This window comes from Phascolarctos cinereus, unplaced genomic scaffold (assembly GCF_003287225.1).
Source record: "Phascolarctos cinereus isolate Bilbo 61053 unplaced genomic scaffold, phaCin_HiC Scaffold_4;HRSCAF=312, whole genome shotgun sequence".
Taxonomy (NCBI): Eukaryota; Metazoa; Chordata; class Mammalia; order Diprotodontia; family Phascolarctidae; genus Phascolarctos; species Phascolarctos cinereus.
Window position 1 is genome coordinate 449,721,449 of NW_027555847.1, and position 16,171 is coordinate 449,737,619.

Sequence of the window (16,171 nt, forward strand, 5' to 3'; positions counted from 1 at the left end):
TTAGTGTATAATCACTATAGAAGCAACATTTTTCTATGCATTTTTTAAATGCAAATAACAGAGTACATTTTAAACTTTGTAACTCTTTGGCATTAATCATACATAGGCAGATGTTGATCATAGCAGTGCATTTGTAAAAATCAATGAATCAATACACATTTTTAGGTGCTTACTCTGTGATAAAATCACAGTTCCACTTCCTATCCCTATCTCTACTTTGATGATGATGATGAGGAAGAGGATGATAATAAAAATAACAATAATGCAAAGCCATTTCAAAATAAATCTTCAAAATAACCTTCCTGTTGTGACCAAGTGGATAGTGTTGTACCTAAAATAAGGAAGACCCGAGTTAAAATCCTGCCTCAGTTACTTATTAGTTATATGAACTTGGGAAAGTCATTAAACCTTTCTAAGCCCATTTTCTTGTCTGTAAAATGGGAATTATAATAGCGACTACCTAGCTGGGTTGTTCTTAGGCTCAAATGAGGTACATTTAATATATATATATGTATATATATATGATATATATGATATCTATATCATATATATTATATATATAAGATATATATATATTATATATGTGTGCTTTGCAAACCATAAAGCTCTCTACAAATGCTATTTATTATTATTTTTACACCAGCCATGAGCAGGTGCCAGTGAGACCAGAAGAAGGCTCCACAAATATCAAGTAAAAATCTATGGCTTAAAAAAAAAAGGAACTTGATAAATAGTATGCACACGTCGCCCTTCTCCCCTCCCCCAGGAGCATCCCGTGGTTTCCGCCTTTATGGTTCGCTTCTGCTCCCCTCCCCCCCAGCAGCTGCTGTCACTTCTTCTATCCCATGCCTCCTCCTCCTTCCAGAAGATAACTCTCCCTCCAGTCCGCATCCGTCCCCGCCCCAAGGCCCAGACCCTCCCGGGCGACTGCGAGCTCGAGCTCACTGCTGCCGCCGCCGCTGACTGTGCAGGGCGGATCGCAGCGCAGTGCCCAGGTCTGCCGGGTCAGGTGGTTGGGTGACGCCCCGGGAAGGCGCTCTCCAGGAGGTGCGGGCCTCCCGAGAAGGAGTGGGTGGGGACGTTCCGGAGGCGGCGGCGGCGGCGGCGGGAGCTCTGTCGGTGACCCCCGCCCCAGCCCCAGCTCCAGCCCAGGCGGCAGCAGTACGAATCCAGCCGTTCCGCGCCCACTCAGGCGCTGGCCACCCCAGGAAGCAGGGAGCTGCGAGCGAACATGGACAGCGGGGAGCCAGGTGAGCAGGCGACGGCTGCCCTCCGGCCCTTGCCGTGGCTGCTGCTCTGCTCCGCTCCCCGGGGCCAGAGGGGAAGGGTGGCTGGGTGGGCAGGAAGACAGGGGTGAGCCCAGCCCGCTGGCTGTGCTGCTCCTGCTGCTCTTGCGCCTGGCGCACGGCTTCGGCCGCCCCTCGGCGGGAGGAAAGCTGGGCTGGGGCACCCTCCTTGGCTTTCCAGGTTCGGGTCCTGGAGGAGGGGCAGGTGCGGCTCGGGAGCAGGTGCCGACGCAGGTGCCAAGGCCAGAAGTTGCGATCCACCTGGGATCGGGATCGGGAGTAGAGGGAGGGATTGTGTTGGGTCCGTGCGGATTCGGGGAGCCTGGTAGGGGATGATTTCCAGCAAGGCGTGTGTGTGTGTGTGTGTGTGTGTGTTTGCTTGCGTGTGTGTGTGTTTTTGCGTGCGTGTGTGTGTGTGTTCGTGTGTTCCTTCTATCCCCCTGGAGAGTTTGCTTCCCTCTGCCCTGGAGAACAGGGCCTCCACCATACACCCTCTGCACCTGACGGACCCCGGGCTAGGCTGGGTAGTTGTTGATTGTTCTAAAGCTGGTGGAGAATGGGTTAACTTCAGCTTTCTGGTAATCTGTAGTAACTGAGTTGAGAAGGCTTTTCCTATTTTCGGTGGAGTTTGTTTGAAGTGCATGCATTTCTAGCATTTCAGGTCTCAAACTGAAGGCTTTGGGGATAGGGAGGGTGCTTTTTAGGTGTGGTAGGGAAGCACTGAAAAAAGGGAAGGGGCCCATCCTCTGTCTGCCATGTGCTAACCTTACACCCGAAAACATTGGCTAATTTATCATAGCTTTTAAATCACATACTCTTAAAAACGAGTTACTGTTTATAATAATAAATGAAATCCGTGGTTCAATTCCCGTTAAAATCCTTGTTTTAAAACACATTAACTTTACTGTTGCTTTCAGATGTGTAACATGTATAGTGCCACTTACATGGTCCTTGGAATCTGCTTGTTCTGTGGATTCATGTAGTGATTTTAACTCAGGTAATTGTAGATCTTCTTTTCACACATTGCAAACGAGAAGCCTCACTTTGCTCATATCATTAAATCTGGTCAGAGGTCTTGACGTGTAGAGTGTCTAGTAGGAACAGAACCGTTCTCACCATGTAAGTTAATGTTGTTTTAGCAGGCATTTACTGTATGAAATTCTGTTTAGGGGCACTTGCTTTTTAACTTATAGGACATTTGAATAAATGGAATAAAATACATGAAAACAAATGGTATGGTTGTACTTAAATTCCAGTACTTCCTACTTGTATATGACAAATAACCGAATACTGGAATTCATTATTTTTTTCCTAAACCCATACCTCCTCCTAACTTCACCATTTATGTCCAGGTCACTACTGTTTTTCTGGCCTTCCATACACATTCAGTTGCACATTTTTTCCACATCCTACCTCCCCAAGTACTCTTACATCCATCCCCTTCTTTCTACTCAGATCCCAAGCACCTTAGGCCAAACTCTCATCATCTCGCCACTGGATTATGGGAATAACTTTCTAACTGGTCTTCCTGTATCCAGTCTCTTCTCTGTCCAATCCATTCTCCACATAGCTGCTAAATTGGTATTCTTGAAGTACTCTGATTATGTCTTTCTTCTGCTCAAGCAGCTTCAAGAAGTGGCTGCCCGTTTTTTTTTTTAGAGTGAACTTGTTTCACATTTAAGCCTTTCACATTTTGTCTCCAGCCTGTCTTTCCAAACTGACACATTACTCCCTCGAATGCATGCTACAGTGCAGCTAAATTGACCTATTTGATGTTCCTGGTGTACAACATTCCATCTTCCACCTCCATGCTATGCACTCCCTCCTTAATTCCCTTTCTTAGAACCTCTAGCTCTCTTCAAAGTTTAGCTCTAGAACCCTTTCCTCAAGTTGTTTTTGCTAATTTCTCCTCATAGTTGCTGTATCACCCATCAATGTATGTTTTTCTTGTGTTTACTCATCAATAAATGTGTTGTTTCCCCCTAATAGGAGATTATATTCTATTTCGGGGCAGGGACTGCCTATCTTTTTGTATCCCTTGCACATGGCACAGCACCTGATGTATACTAGGCACTTAAGTGTTTGATAACAATAATAACAATAAATAAGCTAGTATTTATGTAGTGCATTTAAGTTTTTGAAGAACCTTACAAATATGATCTAATTTGATCTTTACAATGACTCTGGGGGGTAGGTGCTATTATAATGCTTATTTTGCAGTTGAGGAAACTGAGGCAGACTGGCCAACTCACTTGCCCAGGGTCACACAGCTAAGTGTCAGAGGTAACATTTGAATTTGGGTCTTTCTGGTGCCACTGTACTGTACAATCTAGCTTCTTCTACTTTGGACTTTAGTATTTGAATGTAGTCAAAGTAGGTTAACAATTCATAAATGGCCATTTTAGACCTGGAATAACTTCTTTCCAGCTCAAAGAGATCCCATAGCAAATGGTCAGCATCCTTTTATGAGGAAGAACTCCTTAGAGTAATAGAAAATAACATCATGAAAATCCACATTCTAGCGTGTGTGAGAGGATTTTAAAATTGATTCTGGAGAGATTTCACTGCAGCTTTGCTTGTAATAAATTGTACACTTTTTATTTTATTTTTACAAATTACAGTTATCCCTTCCACATTGCAACTTTCCCTATAGCAGTTTCCATATATTGTGGGTCGGCATAAGAAATTAAATGGGAATATTTTGGGAATTTTGTGGAAGCTACAGATGACACATGAAGGCCAGCAGATGATACAAAAAAAGTTTAGAGACTCAGAAATGCATAAAATATGTGTATGATATTGTATAACATCAACATATTTTATCTTTTAATACCATAATAATTCAGACTTCTTCTCTGGTGTGAAGGGGGGGCCAAAATATTTTACTTAGATTTTCCAGATTGAGGGGGCACCAATCCTCTAACCCCTGAGATGTTGAAGGGATAACTGTAATACAGTAGACCCAAGTAGTAGTTGTCTCTAGTAGGCCTTTCTTATAATTAATGTGTGGTTAAGGAACTGGAAAGGGAGGGGCCTTTAAGGAGCTCCTATAACCTTTTTCTGTTATATCATTAGTAAAATGACCATATCAGATCAATTGTTACCTAGGAGGGCTGGGATAGCCTGAGGTATAAGATGGAGAAGGAGGAGGAAGATAGTGTGTTACCAGCAAAGGTGTCTTGTCAAATGACTAAAGAGGTGACAGTAGATGAGTGCCCTTGACCTTGGGTTTAAAGGGAAAAGGGAGAACATGAGATCTCTAGACCTGACCTCTTGCACTCCTGTATATGCTTTTATATTCATTTTCCACAAGTGTCCTCACTTCTGATATGCCTTAAAATTAGGACTGTGTTCCATCTCTAGATCCTCCTGGCTCCCACTTACAAATTCCCGTAGAGTAAGTGCTTAGTAAATATTGAGACTTAAAAGCTTTGAATTATATGATGCATATCAGAGTTTTGGAGTATTGTGCTGAGCACAGCATACTTAGGTAGTACCTAATTGGAAAGTGCTAACTAGAGCACGAATAGTAGGGGGAAAAAATTCCTTCTTCCCTTTATAGAACAGGACAGATATTTAGTATTTTGTTTTAACAGTTCTGTTATGACCAGAGGAGAACATTGAAAAGGCCCCTGGTAGACAGATCATTAAATATTTGATCTATGTTTTTATCCTTGTAAATTTTTTTGTTTTTATATCTGAGGAGAGAGACTGGAGTCAAAATAACATTGTGGTCAGGAGAGGTCCAGTGGCCTCAAGCTCACTGGAACTGGAGGAAACCAAAATACTACACCAATTGAATCCTCTGCAAATTTGTTTTCTAATGTCAAGTGGGCCCTCACTGTTGCAAGCCAAACCCTCTGTTCTTTGCTAATCAATTTACTATCTCATTTCCCACAGGATCTGTTCCAAACCTGATCTTTTCTTAAGCTCCGTGGCACCCCTTCCCTGCCCTCAGCCAGTATATTGGGTTTGTTCTGAAACTGGATATCCCATAGGCATCTCAAATTCAACATACTCAGAACAGACACTGTTATCTTTTCCCCAAAGCCCTCCCTTCTTTCCAGCTTCTTTGTCTATTGTCAAGGGCACCATCATCCTCTCAGTCACTCAGACTTGTAACCCCGGTGTTATCTTCTACCCATGATTCTTACTCAGCCCATGTATGCAATCCATTGCCAAATCTTGTCGTTTTTTCCTTCACTACATCTTTTGTGCATGACCTTTGCACTTACACAGCCATTACTGTGGTACATGTCTTCATCATAATTTGGTTTTCTCACTTTATCATTCAACAGATATTGCTCTTTTCAGTTACTGATGGCTCCTTATTGCTAAATCAGTTGGCCTTTCTCAGTTTTCATCTTTCTTGACATATCTACCACATGACACTGTTGACCACTCTCTTAGACATGCTTTCTCTTCTTTGAGTTTTGTGACACTGCTATCTCCTGGTTCTTCAACTTGTCTGACTGCTTCTTGTCTACTACTGCCTCCTCACCTAATGCCTGTGCTATTGCAGTAGCCTTCTGATTGGTTTCCTGTCTCAAGTCTCCCTCCATACCAGTCTGTCCTCCTCTCAAATACAGAGGGTAAGTCTGACACACACACATACGTCTCAGTGATGATTCCCTATTACCTCTAGTATCAAATATCCTTTTCACTTAAATCCTTCCCCCCCCCAAAATCCTTTGTCATTTAAAGCTCTTCATAACCTAGTCCTTTCCCACCTTTCCAATCTCGTCACATTTAATTCTCTTCCATGACTCTACATTTCAGCAGCACTGTCCTACTTGCAATTCCTTGAACAAGACACTTCCTTTTCCCAGCTCCAAGCCTTTGCCCTGGCTGTCCTTCATGCTGGAATGCTCTGGCTCCTCACTATTGCCTTTTGGTTTCCCTGACTTTTAGCAAAACTCAGGTCAAATCCCACTGACTCCATCCCCCAGCTTGCCCCTCTGTGATTGTCATCTGTCTACTTTGTACTTCTCTTCTGTATACCCGGTTGTTTACATGGAATCTTTTCCATTAGACAGTAAGTTCCCTGAGGGCAGGAACTATCTTTTCACTTTTTTGTATTCTCAGTGCATAGTTCTTGGCTCATAGTAAGCAATTAATACATACCATTAACTTGACTCAAGCTAACAAAGAATTTTTGGAACTTTTCCTGAATTAACTCAAAATGGGATCAAGGACCCAAAGAGAGAAACTAACCCAGGTATTGGACAGGTCTCTGTGAGCCCAAAGTCTTTGGAAGGCTCTGGACTGTTGATATATTACTCTCTGTCACATACTCAGTGGTCTAGTCAAAATTGTCCATTTTCTATTGTTCCTCAGTATTTCCATCTCTTTTTTCCATGCTTTTGTCCAGGTTGTCCACTAAACCTGCAAAATACACTCCCTCCTCATCTCTTCTTATTAGAATCCAAGTTTTAGACTTTAAAAATATCTGATTAGACTTGGACCTTATTGTAAAAAATGCAATTAAAGCTCTCCAAAGAAAGTTATCCTTTCCCAAATTTTTTCTGTGACTCAGTCAAGTGACTTATTTCTAGTAACACTGGAGCATTAGTACTAGCTTATGATATGGTGCTAATATCTTAGATTGGAATTTACATTTTAAAAAACATTTTTATTGTATCATTAATATTTAGCATTCACTTCCTATACTTTTCCCAACCATCCTCTCTCCCTCCTACTTACCATTGTACTGACAGAAGACATTACAAATTCCATGTTATTCAACTACAGCAAGGCAGTCCATTTAAACTCCCCTAATACTTTATTCTCCCCTAATTCTCTGACTCCCCACAGTACCTGTTCTATACCTATTCTTCCATTTTCAAGCTGCCTCTTCCCCACATTTCCTTTTCTTTCTTTCTGTCTGACTTTGCCTCTTTACTCAGAAAATTGCTTCTTAAATTACTCCGAAAATTGAAGCCATTGAACATCAGCTCTGTCTTTGTTGTTAAACTCCTTGACATAATTTTTCATGCTATCTTCCTAAAGAGTTGTCCCTTTCCTTGCCAAGGCCAGTTCCCCTACATGAATACTTGATCCCATCACTTCGTGTTTTCTCCAGCAGATTGTATCCTCAGTTATCCAGTTTCTCCCATTCTTTCAGCCTCTCCCTATCAACTGATTTCTTTCTTACTGATTTTAAATGTGCTTATGCTTCCATCAGGTTTATCATATTCCTCATCTTCACTAGATCTCACTATCTTCTCAAGCTATCATCCTCTATCTTTTTTTCCCCTTTCTTAGCCAAATTCCTTGAGAAAGCTGTTGATACTCTCTGTTTCCACATCCTCTCTTATTATTCACTCAGCTCTTTGTAATTTGGCTTCTAAGCTAATCATTCAACATAAGTTACTCTTTTCAGTAATCAGTGGTCTTTTATTGCCAAATATGATGGCCTTTCCTGGTCTTCATCTTTCTTGACATATCTACCTTGTTTGACACTGTTGGCCACACTCTCTCCATACATATTTTCTCCTTTCTGAATTTTGTGATGCTGCTAGCTCCTGGTTCTTCTCTTTATCTGACTACTCCTTTGCTGCCTCATCATCTATATCATGCCTCCTAAGTATGGATGTTACCCAGAGTTCTGACCTAGTTCAATTTCTTCCTCTAACCAAAGAGTTTTCAACCTTTTTTGTGTCATGGACCCCTCTGACAATCTGAAGCATATGGAATCCTTCTCAGGGCAGTTTAAATGTGTAAAAATACAATACGTGAGATTACAAAGGAAATCAATTGTATTAAAATGTAGGTTATTTTTTCAAGTTTAAAGATCCCAGGTTAAGAACTGCTGCTCAGCATTCTTTCTTGCCAACCTTATCAAGTTCACATGAGTTTTACTGTCATCTCTCTGTAGATGACTCACAGATATATCCAACTTCAATCCATTCCAAAGATGTCTTAAGCTCAACATGTCCAAAACTGAACTCATTATCTTTGCCCCCCCATGCCCTTCCCTATTCTACACTCCCCTGTTTTTGTCAAAAGTATCACTGTTCTTCCAGTTACCTATGTTTGTAACGGTGGCATCGTCCTTGACTCCTCAGTCTCCCTCACCCCCACATCTCCAATCAGTTGCCAGACTATGCCCTTTCTAACTCCACTATGCCTCTCACTAAGATACCACCATATTTCAGGCCTTCATCACTTCTTGCCTAGAGTATTATAAAAGTCTCCCTGCCTCAAATCACTCTCTAGTCCAGTCTTTCCTGCTGCTAAAGTAATTTTCCTTAAGTGCAGGTCTGACCATGTGATTCCCCTACTCATTTGCCTCCAGTGACTTTCTGTTGCCTCTTGGATAAAATATAAACTTTTTTCCTTGGCTTTGAAAGCTCTTTACAACCGGCCCCAACTTATGCTTCCAGGTTCACTGTATGTAAACCTCTTCCTGAACTTTGTGATCCAACCAAACTGTCTTTTTACTTTTCAGTATACATGACACTATCTCCAGTTTTCATCTTTGTGCCTTCCCGCATGCTTAGAACACACTCAATCTTATCTCTGCCTCTAGGAGTTCTCTTCCTTAAGCAGCAGCTCAGGCACCATCATCTGCATTTCCTGATTTCCCTCCTTCCCCATCTCCTAGTGGCCTCCTGTCCTGGCTACCTTGAATTTAGCTACTTTGTAACATATTTGTATTTATTCTGTTTATATTTATGCTGGTTATCATTCTTATGTGTCTGTTGTCTTCCTTGTTAGAATTTAAGCTTCTAGAAATTATGGGCTGTTTTGTGTACATGTATCCCTAACACCTAGCTTGGTGCACATAGTAGTTTTTTAAAAAAAATGTTGTTTATTTAAATTTTAATTTATGAGATAAAATATGCATTTCTATAACATAATATAATAAAAAGATTGCACATGAAACTACAAATATGTTACGTACAACTTGCTATTCCTTTTAAATATATAATAAAGTTGTCATGTACATTTCTTTTTTTTTCCATTTTTTTTCTCTTCCCCCTCCAGATGGCTACCATTAGACACAAATATGCATGTGCATGTAAAACCATTCTATATATACTTCTATTTATCAGTTCTTTCTCTGGATGCAGAGAAGTGTCTCTTTCACATGTCCCATGTAGTTAATTTGGGTATTTGTAATAGTCAAAATGACTTATTCACTCAAAGTTGTTCTTAAAAAACAATATTGCTGTAACTGTATGCAATGTTCTCTTGGTTCTGTTCATTTCACTCTTCATTATTTTGTGCAAGTCTATCCATGTTCTGAGATCATTAATAAATAATTATTGATTAGAAGTTGTCTGGTTCAGTTGGCTTGTTTTACAGAAGAAATTAAGGCCCAGAGAGACTAAGGTAAGGAAGGTATAGTGACAGGGCTGAAATGAAAATAATGACATTTTTGCACTTATCCTCTAAATTGGCCATATGTTGTTCAAAAGCTGAACAGTGGCATCTACTTTCTTCATAACCCTTTGAATACAATGAATTGTTGGTTTGATTCTGTTAAGTGCTCAATAAAAAATGTAACAAGCTCATTTTAAAATTCACAAACTTTATCCATTTTGTTTGCCTAGATGGTGAATAAAGTAAATCGATTTAAAAACAGTTGGTAGTGATTACAGAAGTAATTGGAGGGGAAGATTAGAGGAAGGAAAGAAAGCTACCTAAAGTTATGAAAGTTAGTCCCCGAATTATCATCTGATTTGTACTTTAAACTTCCACAGAGCGCTGAAATTGCCTTAAAGTTTTACCACAATACCACATATGTGTGTATGTGTATACATATGTATGTGTGTATATATGCATGCATGTATATATCTATCTATAGTGGAAAGAATATGGGATCTGGAGTCAAAGGCCTTGGATTCAAATCCCACCTCTAATGCTTACTATCTGGGACCTTGACAGTCCACATAATTTTCCTGGACCTCAGTTTTCCTCAACTTTGTAAAATGAAATGATGGAACCAGAGGGCCTCTTAGGGCCCTTTCAGTTCTAGAGCTATGATCAAATTTGATTTTGATAAAATTTGAGAAAAATTCTGATGAAGGCAGACCTTATTACCAGTGAACACATTATATAGAAGTAATTTGATTGTTTTCCCCAACTCCCCAAAACTGTTGTCTAAGATAAGAATCAACAGTGTATAACATTAAAAAAAATCTAAATTACAGTAGTGATTATTTTTAAAAGCTGGTAGCTCTTTGTGGCCATTTATAACCCAGTTCTAAAGGGTTATATCCTTCTTATTGTTTGTTCCATTCTTTCTAGGTCTAGGCTTTAGGAAAGTGTTAGGGTACAAAGTAAAGAACACTGGAGTTGGGGTCAGAAATTTGGGTAGAATTCTGATTTAGTGAGTTATAACCTGTGTGACCTTGAATTATTTACATGGTTTCCCTGGACCTCAGTTTCCTCAATTGTTATAAAATGCAAGAGTTGGACTAGGTAACTTTTGAAGTCTCTTACAATTTTAAAACATCTGATTCTTTGATCTCTGTAAACAACTAAAGTTATAAGGTTACATACAAGTAATTGGAAAAATTCCTGGCATAATATGCAACTATTTGGTTTAAATGGAAAAGTTCCTTTCAGAAATACAAGGATATAATTTGGCAATGAGAAGGATGGAAATTTCAGAGATAGGTGTGTGTTTTTATATACCTGTTTAATGAGTAGAGCTTTCTCTAAGTTTGTGTAAGAAAGATGTATCCGACAACCCTGAAAAATAACTTTCTTAATATGAGCAAAGCTGACAGATAATATTTTTTATCAGGAATCATTTACTTATAATTTTCTCATTTTCATGCCAGAAACTGACAAATCTATTTACGTGTATTTAAATATAGTATGTAAGTATGGATGTAGGTATGTACGTGACAGTGGATCATGCATCACCAAATTTGAGAATCAGTGCTGGAATCCATTAAAGGAATTGTAGACACAGTGGTTTCTCACTTATCTTGCAACCCCACATATCTGAAACATCTGTAAGAACCAGGGAAAAACCCCCAAAGGCCTCTGAATAGTGAGAATAGAGGTAAAAAAGTTGGCATTCTTTATTCACAAATATCTGCTCTTAACCCTACCCCTCCAAGCTCCTAACAGCAGGGGAAATTGTTAACCTCAAAGGAGGGTGTTACTATTTTATAGCACAGCAATTGATTATCATAATGAAGAAATGGTTAAATTCTGCATCATCTGCTTAAGAAAATAGGAAAATGTGTAATACAATTTAGAAATATTTTTCTTCTACAGTGGTTAAAATAAGCTATTGTAAACTCTTATTGTTTAGAAACCTAGCTATTAGATGTGTAGATGAGTATATACTTTCAAATTCCAAATCACCGGGGTATTGCTGAGCCACAGTAACTGTTTTTCAACTACTGTGGCACAACATTCATTCCTTTTAGATGAGAAATAGCAATAAGTTAAACATTATTAGACCTGGCTGTCTGATGTTACTTTCCAAACCAGAGTAGTGTGATTTAGAGTAACAACCAACCTCTGTCGGGAAGAATACACTTCAACTAGAATGTGGTCTGTATTTTTTACCTAAAAATTTTAATGCATAATGAGTGTTTATATGCCAACAATAGATATTTAAGCATATGGGTAGGTCAGTATATCTACATACAGTATTGTCTTTAATTAGTATTCTTTCTGTGCAAAGTCTCTTTTAACAGTGGATGCCAGATGATATGGACAAATGTGATGCATTCTTTTTCCCAAAGTAAACCTGTGAATTTCAAGAGAGAATCTGATGCTTCCAAGGGTTTATCTTAATTATGAAGTTGTCCTGGCACTGTGTTTAAGTTGTAATAGCATTTGTCAAATATGCTTTCTCATGTTCTTTTGAGAAATTACTTTCACTACACAGTTGACAGTTTCCCATCCCAAAAGTCAGTTAGCTGTCTTTCCCGGTTCACTGCCTCTAGAAAGCACCATCACACCATCTAAATTTGAGTCTTTCAGCAATCTTTAAAATTGACTGACTGAGGATGTTCGTTGCAAGTATTCATTGTTCATGTTCACTTCATGTGAAATGAAATTTTAAAAAGCATGTTGGCTCTATTTTGATCTAATTTTTACTTGGTGTTTCAGCACTTTTGCCTATGGGAAAGGTGAGGAACCTCTGCTAGCTTAGGTCTTTTTGCATGATGTCATCTGGATTTTGGAATTTTTTTTAATCTGGTTTTGCCAGTGGACACTCCTACTAGCATTTAGAGACCAACTTCTTAAATCCCTTAGTCATCTCATTTTAGATGGGAGAGCCTATGAATGTTCAGAGAATAGAGAAATTGAAAAGCTGTGTGGCAGGATTAGTTACTCAATCAATATTTCAAAGGTCAGTAGATAACAGATTATTATATGAAACCAACATCTGGACAAAAATCACCTAAAAAAAAAACCCAACCCAATTCAAAGAGCCTGTTCTGTCTCCTTCCCTCTCACCTTGAGTATGACTTTTTCTATTCTCTGGATCTCTTTAATTCTTTCTTTCTTTTTTTCTGTTCCTCTCTCTGTTTCCTCCTTAACCAGCCACACATTTTAAATTAAGTACAGTATGCATATTGGGGTTCATTGTACTAATTTATTAAGCACCTACTATGTGCCAGGTACTGTGGTAAGTGCTGGGGATACAAATACCAAAAAAGAAAGATGATCCCTGTTCTCAAGATGCTTACAATCTAATGAGTAAAGACAACAAACAAAAGGGAGAGAGGAGGGAAGGAGAAATGAGAAGTTTGAGCTGAACTCTCCCCTTAAATGAAGATTTGGAGTTCATGGCCCCACCCTCCAATTAGAGGGGCAAATATGGCTAATGAGATCTTACAGGTTGATGAGGTTGCTCCAATAAGGAGCTTCCTAGGGCAGGGTCAGTCAGAGAAGTCCTAAAATAGTGCAGAGAGGTGAGAAATGGGCTGAGAAGTTTTATGTACTAGGCTCTTTAAAAAGTAGATGAGTAGAAAATGTAAATTTTTTCACCAAGGAAAAACTACAAGTCACTTAATCCTTGGCCCTTGATGGAAAAATAAATGTTTTCTTATCATCATCTAGGTCTTCTTTATCAGAATCCTGGTGCAAAAATTAGGAGAATGTCGTAAAAGTTTTGGAAAATTGTTTGAGCAATGTCTGTTCTGATTTGAACCATTTGAGTCTCCCTGAAGAGCTGTATCTTTACATTTTCTTCTGTGACAGTAGCCTTTTCTTTTCTGGCCTATAAAGAAAAGACTTCCTCTTTACTTCTTTGTTCAACAATGGCGTAAATAATCTTTAAGATTATAAGAGAATGAGGGAGAAACTCATTTTCCCCACCAAAGGAAAAATTTGTTTCAAGTATCAGAACATAGAAGCTTTGATTCTGTCTCAATCAAGAGAATAAACAGTCAAGTTTAATTATTTGTGGATTCCATGGTTCAAATTCATCTACATGTTAAAATTTATTTGTAACCCCCAAATCAATACTAGTGATGTTTTCATGGTGTGTGATCATGAGCAGAGCAGTGGAAAATGTGAGCTACTCAGCAGGCACATTTTCAGCTGAGGTGAGTGAGGCAATGCTCTGACTTCCTGTTTGAGTTCTCGTACTATAAACAAAAGTATCCTTTTCGTGGTCCGGTTAGAGCTGTTTTTCACATTTTTTGTGCTTTTTGTTGGTGATTTCACTGTATGAAATGGCCCCCAAGCATAGCAAGAAAGCTGTCTACTGTTCCTAGCTGAAAGAAGGCTGTGATATGATTTATGGAGAAAATGTGTTAGATAAGCTTCATTCAGGTATGACTTGTAGTACTGTTGAATGTGAGTTCAATGTTAATGAGTCAACAATACAGTATATCTAAAATAAGGAAGAAGAAATTTGCTGATCTGTAAGTGAGGCCACTCTGAAAAATGCTTAAAGTAGTAAATGTGACCCAAGGCTTTGCAGCATTTCCCCTTGGAGCAATAGCAGAATAGCAATTCATTAATTCTGTGTTGAAGGGGACTTTGTAGAATATACAAATGACTACTGCAAATGACAAGAATTGACTGTAATTCCCTTTGAATGGAATATGGTCTGGACAATCTACGTACATATAATCATGAAGCTTTTTCTGGACCTCTTAGTTGCTAATGCCTCTCCAGAAGGGGGGGGCACACCTCCTTTTCTTGGTTACCTTGTATCGCTTATTATGTGTTTCATATCTACAGCTTTCTTATTACTTGTGTACATGCTATTTTCATAGATGCCTTGAAGGCAAGGACTTTTTCTGAGTTTGCCTTTTTATCTCAATTCCTAGCACAGTGGGGTACATAGCACGCATTTAATAAATGCTTGCTAATTGAGAAGTGAACATGTCTAAAGTAAAGATCCTTGGAGGGAGTTCTTCAGAGGAGTATATTAAGGATCTGGTCTTGACTCTCAGATATTCTTCATTTTTATTAGTGACTTATTTTACTTAAATAAAGTTGAAGATGACCCAATGGATAGAGTACTAGCCCTAGAGTCAGGAAGACTTTAGTTCAAATCTGGCTTCAGATAGTTACTAGGTATGTGACCCTGGGCAAGTCACTTAAGTTCTGTTTGCTTCAGTTTCTTCAGCAATAAAATGTGGATAATATCAGCACGTACTCCCAGGGTTGTTGGGAGAATCAAATGAGATAATATTTGTGAAAATCTTTATTAGCACAGTGCCTGGAACACAATAGGCACTTAAATGCTTATTTCCCTCCTTAATCATGTTTGTCTATCATGCACAAAGCTGAAAGAAATGGCTAACTTTGTGGAGCAACATCTAAAATGATCTTGACAGTTTCTAGCAGAAATATTAAACATGCGGTGGTAGGCCACAACATTCCTAAGTATGGTCTGAACCAGATTAAAATATAATTGGGAAATATTAACAAAATACATAAAAACACAGTAAGACATAGATATTGCACTTTAAAACTGAATCAGTATGCAGCCTTCAGGGATCCTTATGTACAGATCAGTGGCCCCCATTTCTTTTTGCGTTTGACAACTCTGGCTGATAGGCCAAATAGAGTAGGATGAAATTTAGTTAGGATAAATATAAGGTCCCATATTCATGCTAAAAAAAAAATTAATCGAACAAATCCAGGATGGAGAAGTTATGGTGAAACTAGAGTTAATATGGAAACAAAATTGGGGGTTTTAGTGTCCTGAAAGCTCGGTAGAAATTAAGAGTATAAGATAGCAATCTAAAAAGCTACTGCACTCATAGGGAACATTAATAGTCAGGTATAGTAGCCAGAATGAGGGAGTAGATAGTCCCACTGGTCAGACTGTATCTGGAGCATTCTGTTCATTTGTCTACTCCACATTTTAGTAAAGACATTGAGAAATGGAAATACATTAAAAGGTTAAGGCAATCATTACTATGAAGGGACTGAAAACCTGCCATGTTAAGATTGATTGAAGGGACATGGGGAATATAGTCTAGAGAAGAGAACATTTAAGGGGATGAGGCATGATAACTGTCTTGAAATGTTCCAAGGGCTGTCATATAAAGTATTATATCATATATACTGTCAAACATAGTCATTAGATTTGTTCATTCTGTTTGGCTTTAGAAGGCAGAATTAGGAGCAATGGATAGAAATTATAGAAAAGCACGTTTTGATTGTAGATGTGAGGAAATCTTCCACATATTTTGAGCTATCTTAGAGCTGAATAAATAATTACCAGTTTTGACTCTGGAGAAGATTTAAGAACAACAACCGTCTTCCCTTCATTGCAGGAATCAGGAACGATGGCTGTAGAATATTACGTATACTGTTTGACATGTTCGATGGGTTAGATTTGCTCAACTGCTTTCCTTTTTTTTTTCCTTCAAAATCTTTGTTGCAAGAGATAGCTTTTTGGGCAGAGTAAGGATGAAAGATGTGTCTGAAGGTTTTTT

The 16,171-nt window shown here is 38.9% G+C and overlaps 1 protein-coding gene across 1 annotated transcript in view; it reads left to right on the forward strand.

Annotated features, from left to right (window-relative positions):
- Positions 1–833: 833 nt before the first annotated feature.
- The window catches only part of TPD52 (tumor protein D52), a 134,393-nt gene continuing 119,055 nt past the window's right edge, over positions 834–16,171 (forward strand). The window contains exon 1 of the mRNA XM_020976207.2: positions 834–1,250. Coding sequence (XP_020831866.1) covers positions 1,232–1,250 — 19 coding nt within the window. The 5' untranslated portion in view covers positions 834–1,231. The remainder of the gene's footprint in view (positions 1,251–16,171) is intronic.